General features: G+C 37.8%; 1 protein-coding gene and 1 long non-coding RNA gene across 4 annotated transcripts in view; one reads left to right on the top strand and one right to left on the bottom strand.

Annotated features, from left to right (window-relative positions):
• Positions 1 to 11,151, bottom strand: part of VPS13B (vacuolar protein sorting 13 homolog B) — a 756,179-nt gene extending 745,028 nt beyond the window's left edge. For 2 of the 3 annotated variants that reach the window (XM_059394925.1, XM_059394927.1), the window contains exons 1-2: positions 10,900 to 11,151; positions 10,287 to 10,465 (exon numbers count right to left, since the gene is read on the bottom strand). In XM_059394925.1, coding sequence (XP_059250908.1) covers positions 10,287 to 10,433 — 147 coding nt within the window. In that variant the 5' untranslated portion in view covers positions 10,434 to 10,465; positions 10,900 to 11,151. Of the gene's footprint in view, positions 1 to 10,286; positions 10,466 to 10,572; positions 10,874 to 10,899 lie in introns of those variants that run through there. The other variant, XM_059394926.1, reaches the window with a different exon arrangement.
• Positions 11,152 to 11,221: 70 nt separating this feature from the next.
• Positions 11,222 to 12,562, top strand: part of LOC132014200 (uncharacterized) — a 30,614-nt gene continuing 29,273 nt past the window's right edge. Inside the window, exon 1 of the long non-coding RNA XR_009403235.1 lies at positions 11,222 to 11,319. This is a non-coding gene — a long non-coding RNA (uncharacterized LOC132014200). The remainder of the gene's footprint in view (positions 11,320 to 12,562) is intronic.

The following is a 12,562-nucleotide window of genomic DNA, read 5'->3' as shown; positions in this document are numbered from 1 at the left end:
CATCCCCTGGATAGAGGAAATCCGAATTCAGAGTTGCTATAACTTACTATCTATAAATTGCCCAGTTTTCAACCAAAAATTCTGAAACAAGGAAAGTATACAAATTAAATAAAAACTACCTCTGAGGGTGCTCAACTGTAAAACTTAGTTCACAAAGACTTCATAATATCTATTATGTTCAAAGAAATGAAGGAAACCATATTTACATAATTCAAGGAATATAGGACAATGATTCATCAAAGAAAATATCAATGAGACAAATTGCCAAGAACAACCAAATTGAAATTATAGAATTCAAAAGTACAATAAATGAAAAATTCACTAACAGAGCTCAACATCAACTGGCAAAAAGAATCAGTGAATTGACACCCTGACACATCACAGTGAAAAGCCAGGGATGAAAAGAAAATCTTAAAATCAGAAATAGAAAAATCGCTTACTTCTCATTACACACAATGGCAAAAAGATAATGAGATGGGCGCCTGGGTGGCTCAGTGTGTTAAGTGCCTGCCTTCAGCTTAGGGAATCCTACATCAGGTTCCCTGCTCAACAGGGAGTCAGCTCCTCCTTCTCCCTCTGCCCCTCCCCCAGCTGTGCTCTCACTCACTGTCTCTCAAATAAATAAAATCCTAGAAAAAAAAAAAGAAGAAGAAGAAAAATAAGGTAATGAGATGACATTCAACAACAATAACCAAAAATTCTATATCCAGCAGATATCCTTCAAAAATGAAGGCAAAATAAAAGGCACACCCAAATGAAGACCCAGATAATTCACTGTTAACAGAATACTGAAAGTTCATCAGACTTGAAAGGAACACCAGACAGTAACACAAATTCACAGGAAAGCACCAATGAATGTAATTATATAATCATTAAAGAACAATATAAACGTATATTTTCTCCTGACTTAAAAGGCCATTACCTAAAACACAACTATCAAATTGTTCTGTTGGACTTACAACACAAAAGTGCAATATATATGACAATAGCACAAAGAGGGGGAAGTAATGGAGCCATAATGGAGAAAGTTTCTGTATTTTAAGTAACAAATTAAGCATTAATCTGAAATAGACTAAAAAACTGGATCTATATTGTAAGATTTAGAGTAAGCGCTAAAAAGTAATGTGAAAATTAAAGAAATTAAAAGTGAAACATTAAAAAATATCTACTGAATATAAAAAATTGGTAAAGGATAAGAAAAACAAAAAAAAAAAACAAAAGAAATACTGACAATAAAAAATGGTAGATAGAAATCCAACCATATGATTAAAAACATTAAATGTGGAGCGATTCAATACTCCAGTTAAAAGGCAAAGATTAGGGGTGCCTGGGTGGATCAGTGGTTTAAACCTCTGCCTTCAGCTCAGGTCATGATCTCAGGGTCTTGGGATCAAGCCCCATATCAGGCTCTCTGCTCAGCAGGGAGCCTGCTTCCCCCTCTCTCTCTGCCTGCCTCTCTGCCTATTTGTAATCTCTCTCTGTCTATCAAATAAATAAATAAAAGGCAAAGATTAAGTGAAAAAAAAAAGGCAAAGATTGGGGGTGCCTGGGTGGCTGATTCGTTTAATAGTCAGCCCTTGGATGAGGTTATGATCCTGGGGTCCTGGAATGAAGCCCCACCATGGGCTCCCTGCTCAGCAGAGAGCCTGTTTTTCCCTCTCCCACTTCCTCTGATCATGTTTCTGTCAAATAAATAAATAAAATCTTTTTTTAAAAAATCAAATTATGTAGTACACCTAATATTATACTTTTATTTCACTTATACGTCAATTAAAAAGCAGTAAACGGGGGCGCCTGGGTGGCTCAGTGGGTTAAAGCCTCTGCCTTCAGCTCAGGTCATGATCCCAGGGTCCTGGGATCAAGCCCCCCATCGCACCCTCTGCTAAGCAGGGAGTATGCTTCCTCCTCTCTCTCTCTCTGCCTGCCTCTCTGCCTACTTATGATCTCTATCTATCAAATAAATAAATAAAATCTTTAAAAAAAAAAAAAAAGGCAGTAAAAGAAACTCCGAGGAAGTCATGTGACCCAGTTTTTTGCCTGAAATACCTGAAATACAACATTTTCTTGCTATTTAAACGGTATAGATTCTCTTTTTGGCATACACGGAATTTTCATTTCTATTATATTAATTTCCAGCAGTGCTTCCTCCTCCCTGTTTTGTTCTTTTGGGGTTTTGGCGGGGGGGGGGGGGATGTTTGGTTTTTTTGTTTTGTTTTGTTTTTTTGAGAGGGAGGCAAGGGGAAGTAGGTGAGAAAGAGAAAGAGAATCTGACACAGGGCTCAATCTCAGGACCCTGAGATCCTGACCTGAGCCAAAATCAAAAGTCACACACTTAACCAACTGAGCCAGTCAGGTGCCCAATTCCTATTTTTCATATGACTGTTTTCCAAAATGAATAATTTATCCCCATCATGGGATAAAACTACAATGAACAAAATGAATTTTGAAGAGGTAGTTAAAGCTAAATAACATGCCAGTAAAACTTTCAAAGAGATGGTACTAGGCATGAAGAAACACAACATGAAGCAAAAGGTTAAGACAATTAAAACAGTGTACTGAGAAAAACATATATATATATATATAAAACGTAAACAGCAACTACAGAACAAATGGAGTACACTATTAAGAAAATAGACTTTAAGGAAAAAAATGTTATTGAAGATAACATTTGAAGGCACTTTATAACAATAGAAGGGTTGATTCAAGAAAATATAAAAATATATGTGAGCATAACAAGAGAACCCCAAAATACATAGAGTAAAAACTGACAAAAGTAAAAGGAAAGAAAGCTGGTTCAATAATTATAGAGACTTTAATACTCACAAAAATGTACAGAAAGAAAATCAACCAAGATATGGGAGACCTGAACACTACCAACCAATTAAGCCTAAAATCTATAAAACGCTCCAGCCAACAAACACAAAAATACACATTCATCAAGGAAAATCAGAAAGCATCAGAACTCAATGAAAATGAAAATACAAAATATCAAAATTTATGGGTTGCAGCTAAAGACATTTATAGCTGTTTAAATGCCTATAATAGACGAAATCTCCCAAAATCAACAACCTAAACTTCTACCGGAAATGGCAGAAAAACAAGCTAAACCAAGCTAACCCAAACTGAACAAGCAAAAAGTTGGTACCCAATACCAACAAAATGAAGGGAAATAGAAGGGTATATATAGTCAAACTGTTGTAAGATTGTTCAGGAAATGGTAAAAGTACTAAGTTAGACTCTAATAAGTCAAATATCCATTCTGTAACCTTTGGGGTCAGCAACTGAAGCAATTTTTAAAACATCATTATTAAAAAAAAACCTAAAGCAAAAAGAATTATTAGAGTGAAAGAGGGACACATTTAAGAATGATTTTTAAGTATGTTGAATAAGATAACACTTAAATTTGTGCACACCTAATAACAATTTCTAGGTATATGAGGTTAAAGTTGGCAAAATTAAGAAGTAGACAAATAATCATAATTGTAGATATTAACATACCTTAGTAACTGACAGAACAGCAGATAAGTGATATTTATGTAAGAATATAGCAACAACTGCAGAATATACACTTTTTTATCAATTGCATATAGAACATTTACAAAAATGACCACATACTGATTCATAAATAATAGTGGATTAAAATAATACAGAGACTATGCTGACCACAGTGGAATTAAATTAGCAATCAGTAACAGAAAAATAATTAGCAATTCCCCAATTGTTTGGAAATTAAGCACACAATTCTAAACCCATGAATCAAAGAAAAAAGTCAAAATGGAAATTAATAATTTTCTGAACAAAATAATGAAAAAAACAGCATAGGAAATTCTATGATATAAAGTTAAGTAGAGGACAAAAAAAATACATGCATTAAATACATGCATTAAGTGCATGTGTTTCAATAGAAAAAAGGAGGAAAAAATAAATATGACAAAAGCTTCCACCTCAGGAAGCTAGAGAAAACAGTAAATCAAATCCAAAGGAAGTAGAATGGGAAAATAAAAAAGCAGCAATAACAAAAATCAGAAAAATCAGTTCTTTGCAAATAAAATTAATAAAACCTTAACAATATTGATGATAAAGATACAAATCACTAATATCAGTAAGGAAAAAATATCACAACAGTTCCTAGATTTTTTTTAAATCTAGGATTTTTTTAAACCAAGATGCCCTTCAACAGACGAACGGATAAGGAAGATGTGGTCCATATACGCTATGGAGTATTATGCCTCCATCAGAAAGGATGAATATCCAACTTTTGTAGCAACATGGACGGGACTGGAAGAGATTATGCTGAGTGAAATAAGTCAAGCAGAGAGAGTCAATTATCATAAGTCAAGCAGAGTCAATTATCATATGGTTTCACTTATTTGTGGAGCATAATAAATATCACGGAAGACAAGGGGTGTTAGGAGAAGGGAGTTAGGGCAAATTGGAAGGGGAGGTGAATCATGAGAGACAATGAACTCTGAAAAACAATCTGAGGGGTTTGAAGTGGCGGGGGGGGGAGGTTGGGGTACCAGGTGATGGGTATTATAGAGGGCACGGATTGCATAGAGCACTGGGTGTGGTGAAAAAATAATGAATACTGTTTTTCTGAAAATAAATTAATTAATTAAAAAAAGAAAAAAAATAAGTCAACTTTATTTTTTCCCCCTCTTTTTTTTTTTTTTTTTTAATTTATTTGACAGAGATCACAAGTAGGCAGAAAGGCAGGCAGAGAGATTGGAAGGGAAGCAGGCTCCCTGCTGAGGAGAAAGCCCGATGTGGGGCTCGATCCCAGGACCTGAAATCATGACCCGAGCTGAAGGCAGCAGCTTAACCCACTGAGCCATCCAGGCGCCCCAAGAAATAAGTCAACTTTAAAATGCACCAAAAAACCCAACTTTATGGCTTTACATACAGATAATTTTGAGCAGGGGCAGGAAATTTTTCAGTAAGGGCCAGATAGTATATATTTAAGGTATTTGCCATGTACTTTGTCCCAGCTACTCAACTTTGCCATTTTAGTTTTCAAAAGCTGCCAAATAGCTGTGCTCCAATAAAATTTTACTTATAAAAGCAGGTCCAAGCCATTGTTTGCTGAGCACCAGTTTTGAAGAAATGGAGAAATTCAGTGAAAACATAACTAACCAAAACTAACAAAAGAAGAGATAAAAATCTAAATAGTCCTATATCTGCTAAGAAATTAAATCATGGGGATGCTTGGGTGGCCCAGTCCATTAAGTATTAACTCTTGGTTTCAGCTAAGGTCATGATCTCAGGGTTGTGAGATGGAGTCCCAAGTTGGGCTCCATGCTCAATGCAGTCCGTTTGTCCATCTCCTCCTCTTCCTCCTCCTCCACCCCAACCCCCTGCAAATAAATAAAATCTTTAAAAATCAGGCATTTAAAACTTTCCGACTAAGAAAACCATTGACCCACATGACTCTAGGAGATTCATTTTTCCTAAGATTTAAAAAACTAGTAAAAGAACAAAGTTGGAGATTACACACATCTTGATTTCAAAATTTACTACAAAGTTATGGTATTCAAAACAAAGTGATATTGACCTAGTGATACTGACCAAAGTGATACAGACCTAGAAACCATCAAGGGAACTATATTGAGAGCCCAGAAATAAACCCTCACATCTTTGGCCAAGTGATTTTCAAGAAGGGTGCCAGGGTCATTGAAAGGGGGAAGGACAGTCTTCAACAAATGTTACTGGAAAAGTAGACACCCACTTGAAGTTGGATCCTGTCATAGGTATGTTGCTGATTGCCAGGAGCTGATAAAAGAGAATAGCAAGTTACTGGATCAATGGGTACAGAGGTTCAGTTTGGGAAACTAAAAAATTTCTGGAGATGGATGGTGGTAATGATTGCACAACAACTTAAAGGGTACCAATGCCACATACCTATACAATAAGAAAATGGCAAAAATGGTAAATATTGGTATGTGTATTTTACCAAAATAAAAACTAATACCAATCTTACATAAACTCCTATATTAAAAAAGGAAATACCTATTAATTTAATGAAGCAAAATATCTATGCTTATCCAAGCCAGATAAGGATACTGCAAGAGATCACAGACCAGTATCACTTATAAACATAGCTGCTATAAAATCAAACAAAGATTTAGCATATCAAAGCTAACACATAAAAAGGTTAATACATAGTAAGTATGGGTTTATACCAGGAATTCAAACTCCATCTAAAAACTCAAATTTACCACATTAACAGAATAAAAGAAAAAATCAGATACTCACTAAATGTAATATTTGATAAAATTCAAACCCATTCATGATTATTAAAAACTTGTAAAAGGAGGAACGAAAGAGCAATTCCTTACCCAGTAAAGAGTATTTACAGCTAACAACATGCTTAATAGTAAAATATTGAGCACTTTCACACCAAAGGTGGGAACAAAAAAGATTATTTTCAAGATGTCTACTCCACATTGCCATACAGAAATAGAAGGTACAAGCACTGGAAGATGTAAAACCATCACTATTTGCAAATGGCAGGACTGTGTACATAGGCAATCTAAAAGAAAACAATAAACCATTCTAGACAAGTTAGGACGCTGAATGGAAGGCCAATGTACTAAAACAACTGTATTTCTGTGTATTGGTAATGTACTTACAAAATGAAATTTAAGAAATAATGCTCCTTATGACAAAAAAAATCATATTTAATGAAATATGTGCAAGGCCTTTCTTGAAAACTTCAAATCATTGCTGAGAAAAATTAAAGACCTAAAAATACAGAAAGCAATGTTCTGTGCCAGGATTAAAAAACTCAATACTACGTTAACATAATATGTGTTAATGTTAATCTGTCCCAAAATAATCTACTGATTGCATGTAACCTCAACAAAAATGTCACTGCGTTTCCCCTTTAGGGGGAGATTAATCCTAAAATTTACAAATTGAAATTAAAATGTATAGATCTACAATAGTTACAAGGAAAAAAGAACAGAGATACACAAATTACATTATGAGCTCAAAACTTACTGTAAAAGAAAGTATGGTAATGACACAAGAACAGACAGACTACTGAGCAGATAAAGAGTTCAGAAATAAATACACACACGTGATTGTGGACAACATTGTATGACAACATGATTTGCAATAAGACTTACTGCAATTCAGTAGAAAAAGAATGATTCAACAAATGGTGTGGACTGAGTATCAAAGAGCAAAAAGTGCATTTTGACCTCTACTTCACATTGCAGAAAAATTTTAGATAAATCAAAGAAAATAAAACTTCTAAAAGAAAACAAGGGATGGATAGCAATATGCAAAAGAATGAAACTGGACCACTTTCTTACACCATACACAAAAATAAATTCAAAAGACCTAAATGTGAGACAGGAAACCATCAAGATCCTAGAGGAGAACATGGGAGGCAATCTCGCTGACCTTGGCCATAGCAACTTCTCACTAGACACATGTCCAAAGACAAAGGAAACTATTGAGACTTCATCAAATTAAAAACTTCTCCGTAACAAAGGAAACCATTAACAAAACTAAAAGGCAACCTATGGAATAGGAGAAGATACTTGAAAATGGCATATCTGATAAAGGATTAGTATCCAAAATATGTGAAGAACTTATAAAAGCCAACATCCAACAAAACAAATAATCTGATTAAAATGGACAGAAGACATGCATAGGCATTTCTCCAAAAAGACATACAGATAGCCAACAGACACATGATAAGATGTTCAACATCACTCACCATCAGGGAAATGCAAATCAAAACTACACTGAGATACACCACCTCATACCTGTCAGAATGGCTACACTCAACAACGTAAGAAACAACAGGTTTTACTGAAGATGTAGAGAAAGGAGAACCTTCTTGCACTGGTGCTGAGAATGTGAACTGGTGTGACCACTCTGGAAAACAGTATAAAGTTTTAATAATCCACTGAGAACCCAATGATCCAGCAATTGCACTACTGGGTACTTACCTAAATGATACAAAAATACTAATTTGAAGTGATACATGTACCCCAATGTTTACAGCAGCATTATCAACAACAGCCAAACTACCTAAAGAGCCCAAATGTCCATGATGAATGGATAAAGGAGATAGATATAGCTATTTATATCTATATCTGTACATATATAATGGAATATTATTCAGCCATAAAAAAGAATGAACTCTTTTGCCATTTGCAACAACACGGATAGAGCGAGAGTGTATAACGCTAAGTGAAGTAAGTCAGAGAAAGACAAACACCACATGATCCCACTGATATGTGGAACTTAAGAAACAAAACAAATGAGTAAAGGAGAGCAAAAAAAAGAGGAAGGCAACCCAATTAACAGAGAATAAGCCAATGCTTACCAGAGGAGGGGTGGGAGGGTTAAATAGGTGATGGGTATTAAGGAATGCACTTGTCATGAAGAGCATGGGGTGATTAAAATAAAAACAAAACCAAAAAAAAGAATATCTTCATGTCCCTGGAATAAGCAAAAATTTCATAAAACAAAGGAAAAGACTGCCTACTTGGACCTCAATGAAATTACAAACTTCTATTCAGCCAAAGATAATTTTTAGTGTAAAAAGCCAAGCCACAGACTGGGAGAAGATATTGCAAAATATATCTGGTGAAGGATTCATTTCCAAAATATGTAAAGAACCCCTCCACATCAATTTTAAAAACCCAATTTAAAAAAAAAAAAAAAAAAGGCAAACGAATTATAGATTTTACAAAAGAGGACATTCAAATAGCCAATAAGCAGCACGTGAAAATTAGCCATTAAGGAAATGCAAATTAAACTGAGATACCACTATACACCCACAAGAAAGGCTAAAATTAAAATAACAAACATGCCAAGTAATACCAAAAAATTTGAAGTAACTAGACCTCTCATCCACTGCTGGTAAGGTTCACCATTGGTAAGAATGGAAATTGATACAATCACTTTGGAAAACTATTTGGCAGTATGCATCAAAGCTAAACATGTACACACCTCAGTAAACACCTAAGAGAAATTAATACCTATGTCCACCAATATACACATAGAAGAATGTTCACAAGAACGTTCTTCGTAACAGCCAAAAGTAGAAGCCACACAAATGTACATCAATGGGAAAATTGTGAAACTTTAGCCAACAAAATACAAGGCAATACAAAGAACTACAGCTCTTTAACAAGGGTTAATTTTAGCCATAAAGGTTAATAAGATTAACAAGGGCTAATCTTAGCCCTAAAGTTAAACAGCCAGACACAAGTGATTCCAATTTATTAAGGTTCAAAAAGAACAAGTATAATTTCTTCACGTTGACAAAAGTCAGAATAGTCACCTGTTTTAGAGGGTGGGGACACTGACTTGCAAAGGGGAGCCATTTAAGGTGCAGGAAATACTCTATTTCATCTCCACTGTGGCTAGACACGTGCATACATACATTATAAACTGACCCATACACTTAGGACTTGTGGTCATATCTAAAATATGAAAATATTAAGATAATTAACCTTGGAGAGAAGACAGAAAAGGAACCAAGAGTATTATTTCTTAGTGATACTCTAGATTATTCAATAATAAAGGGAGCAGTGAGAAAAAAAATGAACTTTCACTATTAGATTAAGACTTCCCTTATCTCCTAAAAAGCAGCTGGTCTGGCTCTTCTGAGTTTCCACAGATAACTTTTGTATCTTCAGGCCTAAAAGAGTTGCCTGACATATGTTAGTAATAAATGTACTCAGTGGATTAATAAACGTATGAACTTTAACGTGACAGTTCATTTACATCGGATCATACTCAAGTTAAAAGAAAAAAAAACCTAAAAAGTGAATAAGTAGTAAGTTTTCAATTGTACTGGCATCCTCAGTTTCTGCTGGATTCTGAGAATGTCATGTCCTCTTTCCTACTAAGAGAAGTCTCTTGCTGTCTTTCAGACAGACCCTTCCATTCCCCAAAAAGAAGAATGGAAATATAATATTTAACAGCTTCATAGAGAAATCTTAGCAATGTATATTAGCATATCCGGTAATGCTTCCGAATTAAGCAGACCCAACAATTCTGACAAGAACAATGAAACTGTTTTCTTCTGTATTGAGGCACGTTTCGGTAATCCAATTCTAACAAACCATCACTAGTAACAAACCGCGGGGAAAAAAAAAAAAAAAAACTTCCGTAAAGGCAGGTCTGTCGTTTCAGAGTAGTCTAAAATGCTTTAACAAAAAATTTAAGTTTTTAAAGCATAAAGCCGAAGTGCAGGAAACAAGGGATTATTACTAAACTAGGGGAAACGGTTTCCAGTTCGTGACAGCTACACAGCTTACCTGTTCCAGCACATCCAACTTTAACTCGAGCTTGCTGAGAACCACGTCTCCACCCCATAGTGAAAGCTGTAGGTCTGACGGCTTTAAATTCTTGATGTAGCGATTCACATAGCTCATTAAAATTGGAGTCACATATGACTCCAGCATCTTTTAAGGTGCAGAGGAGTCAAAGCCAGAAGCTGAAGGGGGTAAAGGCAAACATGAGAAGTAAGTGAGTCGGCAGAGCAGCGAAGGAAAAAGCATTTCTCAGGAGGGACTGAAGAGGCCGAAAAGCAACAGTCCCCACCAAAGCAGCCGCTCGCCTCCTCCCAGAAGCCGAAAACACGAGTGGATTCCCTGCTCCAGCTGAAACTTCCTCGCTAGTAAAAACTCCCCTCAACTCGCCGGGCGAAAAGTGAGAGGAATAAACTAACGAACTGAAGAGAGCAGATCCCCAAGAATGGGAGAAAGAAGGGAGCGAGATCCCCTTTGGCCGCCGCAACCCTTCACCAGCCCAGCCTCCCCACGAGGCCCTCGCCTGCCGGAACCCAGCCGGATCTACCACGGTAGAACGGGGGCTAGAACCAGGCCAGCTCCCGCCTCTGGCGGTCCTGCCCCCTCCGCTGACACTCACGCCAAAGAGTAGGGTGGCTTCCTCTCCGCCTCCCGGTACCCGGCACCCGCCCCCGGCGGCGGCGCAGCTAGGGTACGGCACGACTTCCGGGTGTTACCCACTTCGGTGCTCCAAACAAACTGTCCCTCCACCGCCACCCCTCGGCTCCCGAGCGGGGCGGGAGTTCCCAGGCTGGGGCAGCCAGCCCCGCGTCTTCTAGGAGACCTCTTGTGCCGGGCTAGCCTGCGTCCCCGCTCCGACCCCGCCGGCGTTTTAGGACAAAGCTCTAGGAAATGCGCGGGGGAGGTGGGCGGACCGGTAAAGCGGGGACACCGGCGATCCGGAAGTGGCGCTCGGCCCAGGGAGAGAGCTGCTGTTGGTAGTGGAGGTAGTATCCGGCTGGGGAAGCGCCGAGGGCCCGAGGGCAGGAGGAGAAAGAAAGTGGGTACTGGTGTTTAAAGCCCTGGAAAACAAGCGGCTGTTGTTTTTCTTGGGAAATGGAAGGCCTGGGGAGAGCAGCGTGGGTTCAGTGGGCAAGGCAGCAGCCTTAAAGCCGCAGGTGGGAGCAGGGGAGGTTGGAGGCGGGGGCAGATTTAAATTTAGATCCGAGGTTCATTTGCTGCGGAAAGGTCCGAGTAGTGGAGAAAATGAAGGAATTAGGGTGCGTAATTTAGGGGAACGCATTTTGACCAAACGTGCAGACTAGCTTTCGCGTTCTTTGGCAAAGGAGTGGTTAAGTATCCCTAAATGTGCTGATGCAGGGTCGGTGAAGGAATGGCCAACGAGCAGATTTTGAAGAACCATAAGATTGCAGGGTTATATGGGACTTCAGAAACGCAGTGGGAATATCAGAAGGAAGGATAGAAAGAAAACTCCTAAAGATAAAGTGAAAAGACATAGCTAATTCAAGAGTTTTAAGAGGCAGTGTTAGTTTTATTAGGCTGAAATGAATGTATAAAATATTACCGTTCCTTCCAATTCTTTTCAAACAACACAATCGAGAAACTCTACACCTAACTCGGAAAAATAACATAGTGGGCTTAAAAGAGTAGCATAGGACATGCTCCCTGATTTTTAAATAGTAACGTCTGCAGAAAACAACTACCACCGCGTTTTGAAAATGGACTTTCCTTACAAAGTGATTAAAATGCCCACCCCACAAAAAAAAATTTAACAAACGGGGCGTCTGGCTGGCTCAGTCCATACACCATGACACTGTTGATCTCTGGATTGTGAGTTTGAGCCCCACATTGAGTGTGAGAATTATTTAAAAAGTAATCACCAATATTGTTGCATTTAATAAATATTCCTAAATTTTTTAAGCTCTTCACTGGAATTCAAGTTATGATTTCTTGGAAGAGCGTTAGAAAATGCAATAGAAAAGAGGCTTAAGTGAGGATCCCAAGGTATTTAGATGTATTATGCTAATGAAAATAAGTTTCAAAAGAAAAAAGTAGCTAATGGCTAATTCAGAGCAACTGTCCCCTCACAAAAACCCTTGATGAATAACCCAAGTAATCTAGGTCTTATTTAAAACCCATTGAATTACGGGACGCCTGGGTGGCTCAGTTGGTTAAGCAGCTGCCTTCGGCTCAGGTCATGATCCCAGCGTCCTGGGATCGAGTCCCACATCGGGCTCCTTGCTCGGTGGGGAGCCTGCTTCTCCCTCTGCCTCTGCCTGCCA

Source organism: Mustela nigripes, chromosome 3, assembly GCF_022355385.1.
Source record: "Mustela nigripes isolate SB6536 chromosome 3, MUSNIG.SB6536, whole genome shotgun sequence".
Classification (NCBI taxonomy): Eukaryota; Metazoa; Chordata; class Mammalia; order Carnivora; family Mustelidae; genus Mustela; species Mustela nigripes.
The sequence above is the reverse complement of the archived record's forward strand: the minus strand, read 5'-3'. Positions and strand labels throughout refer to the sequence as shown.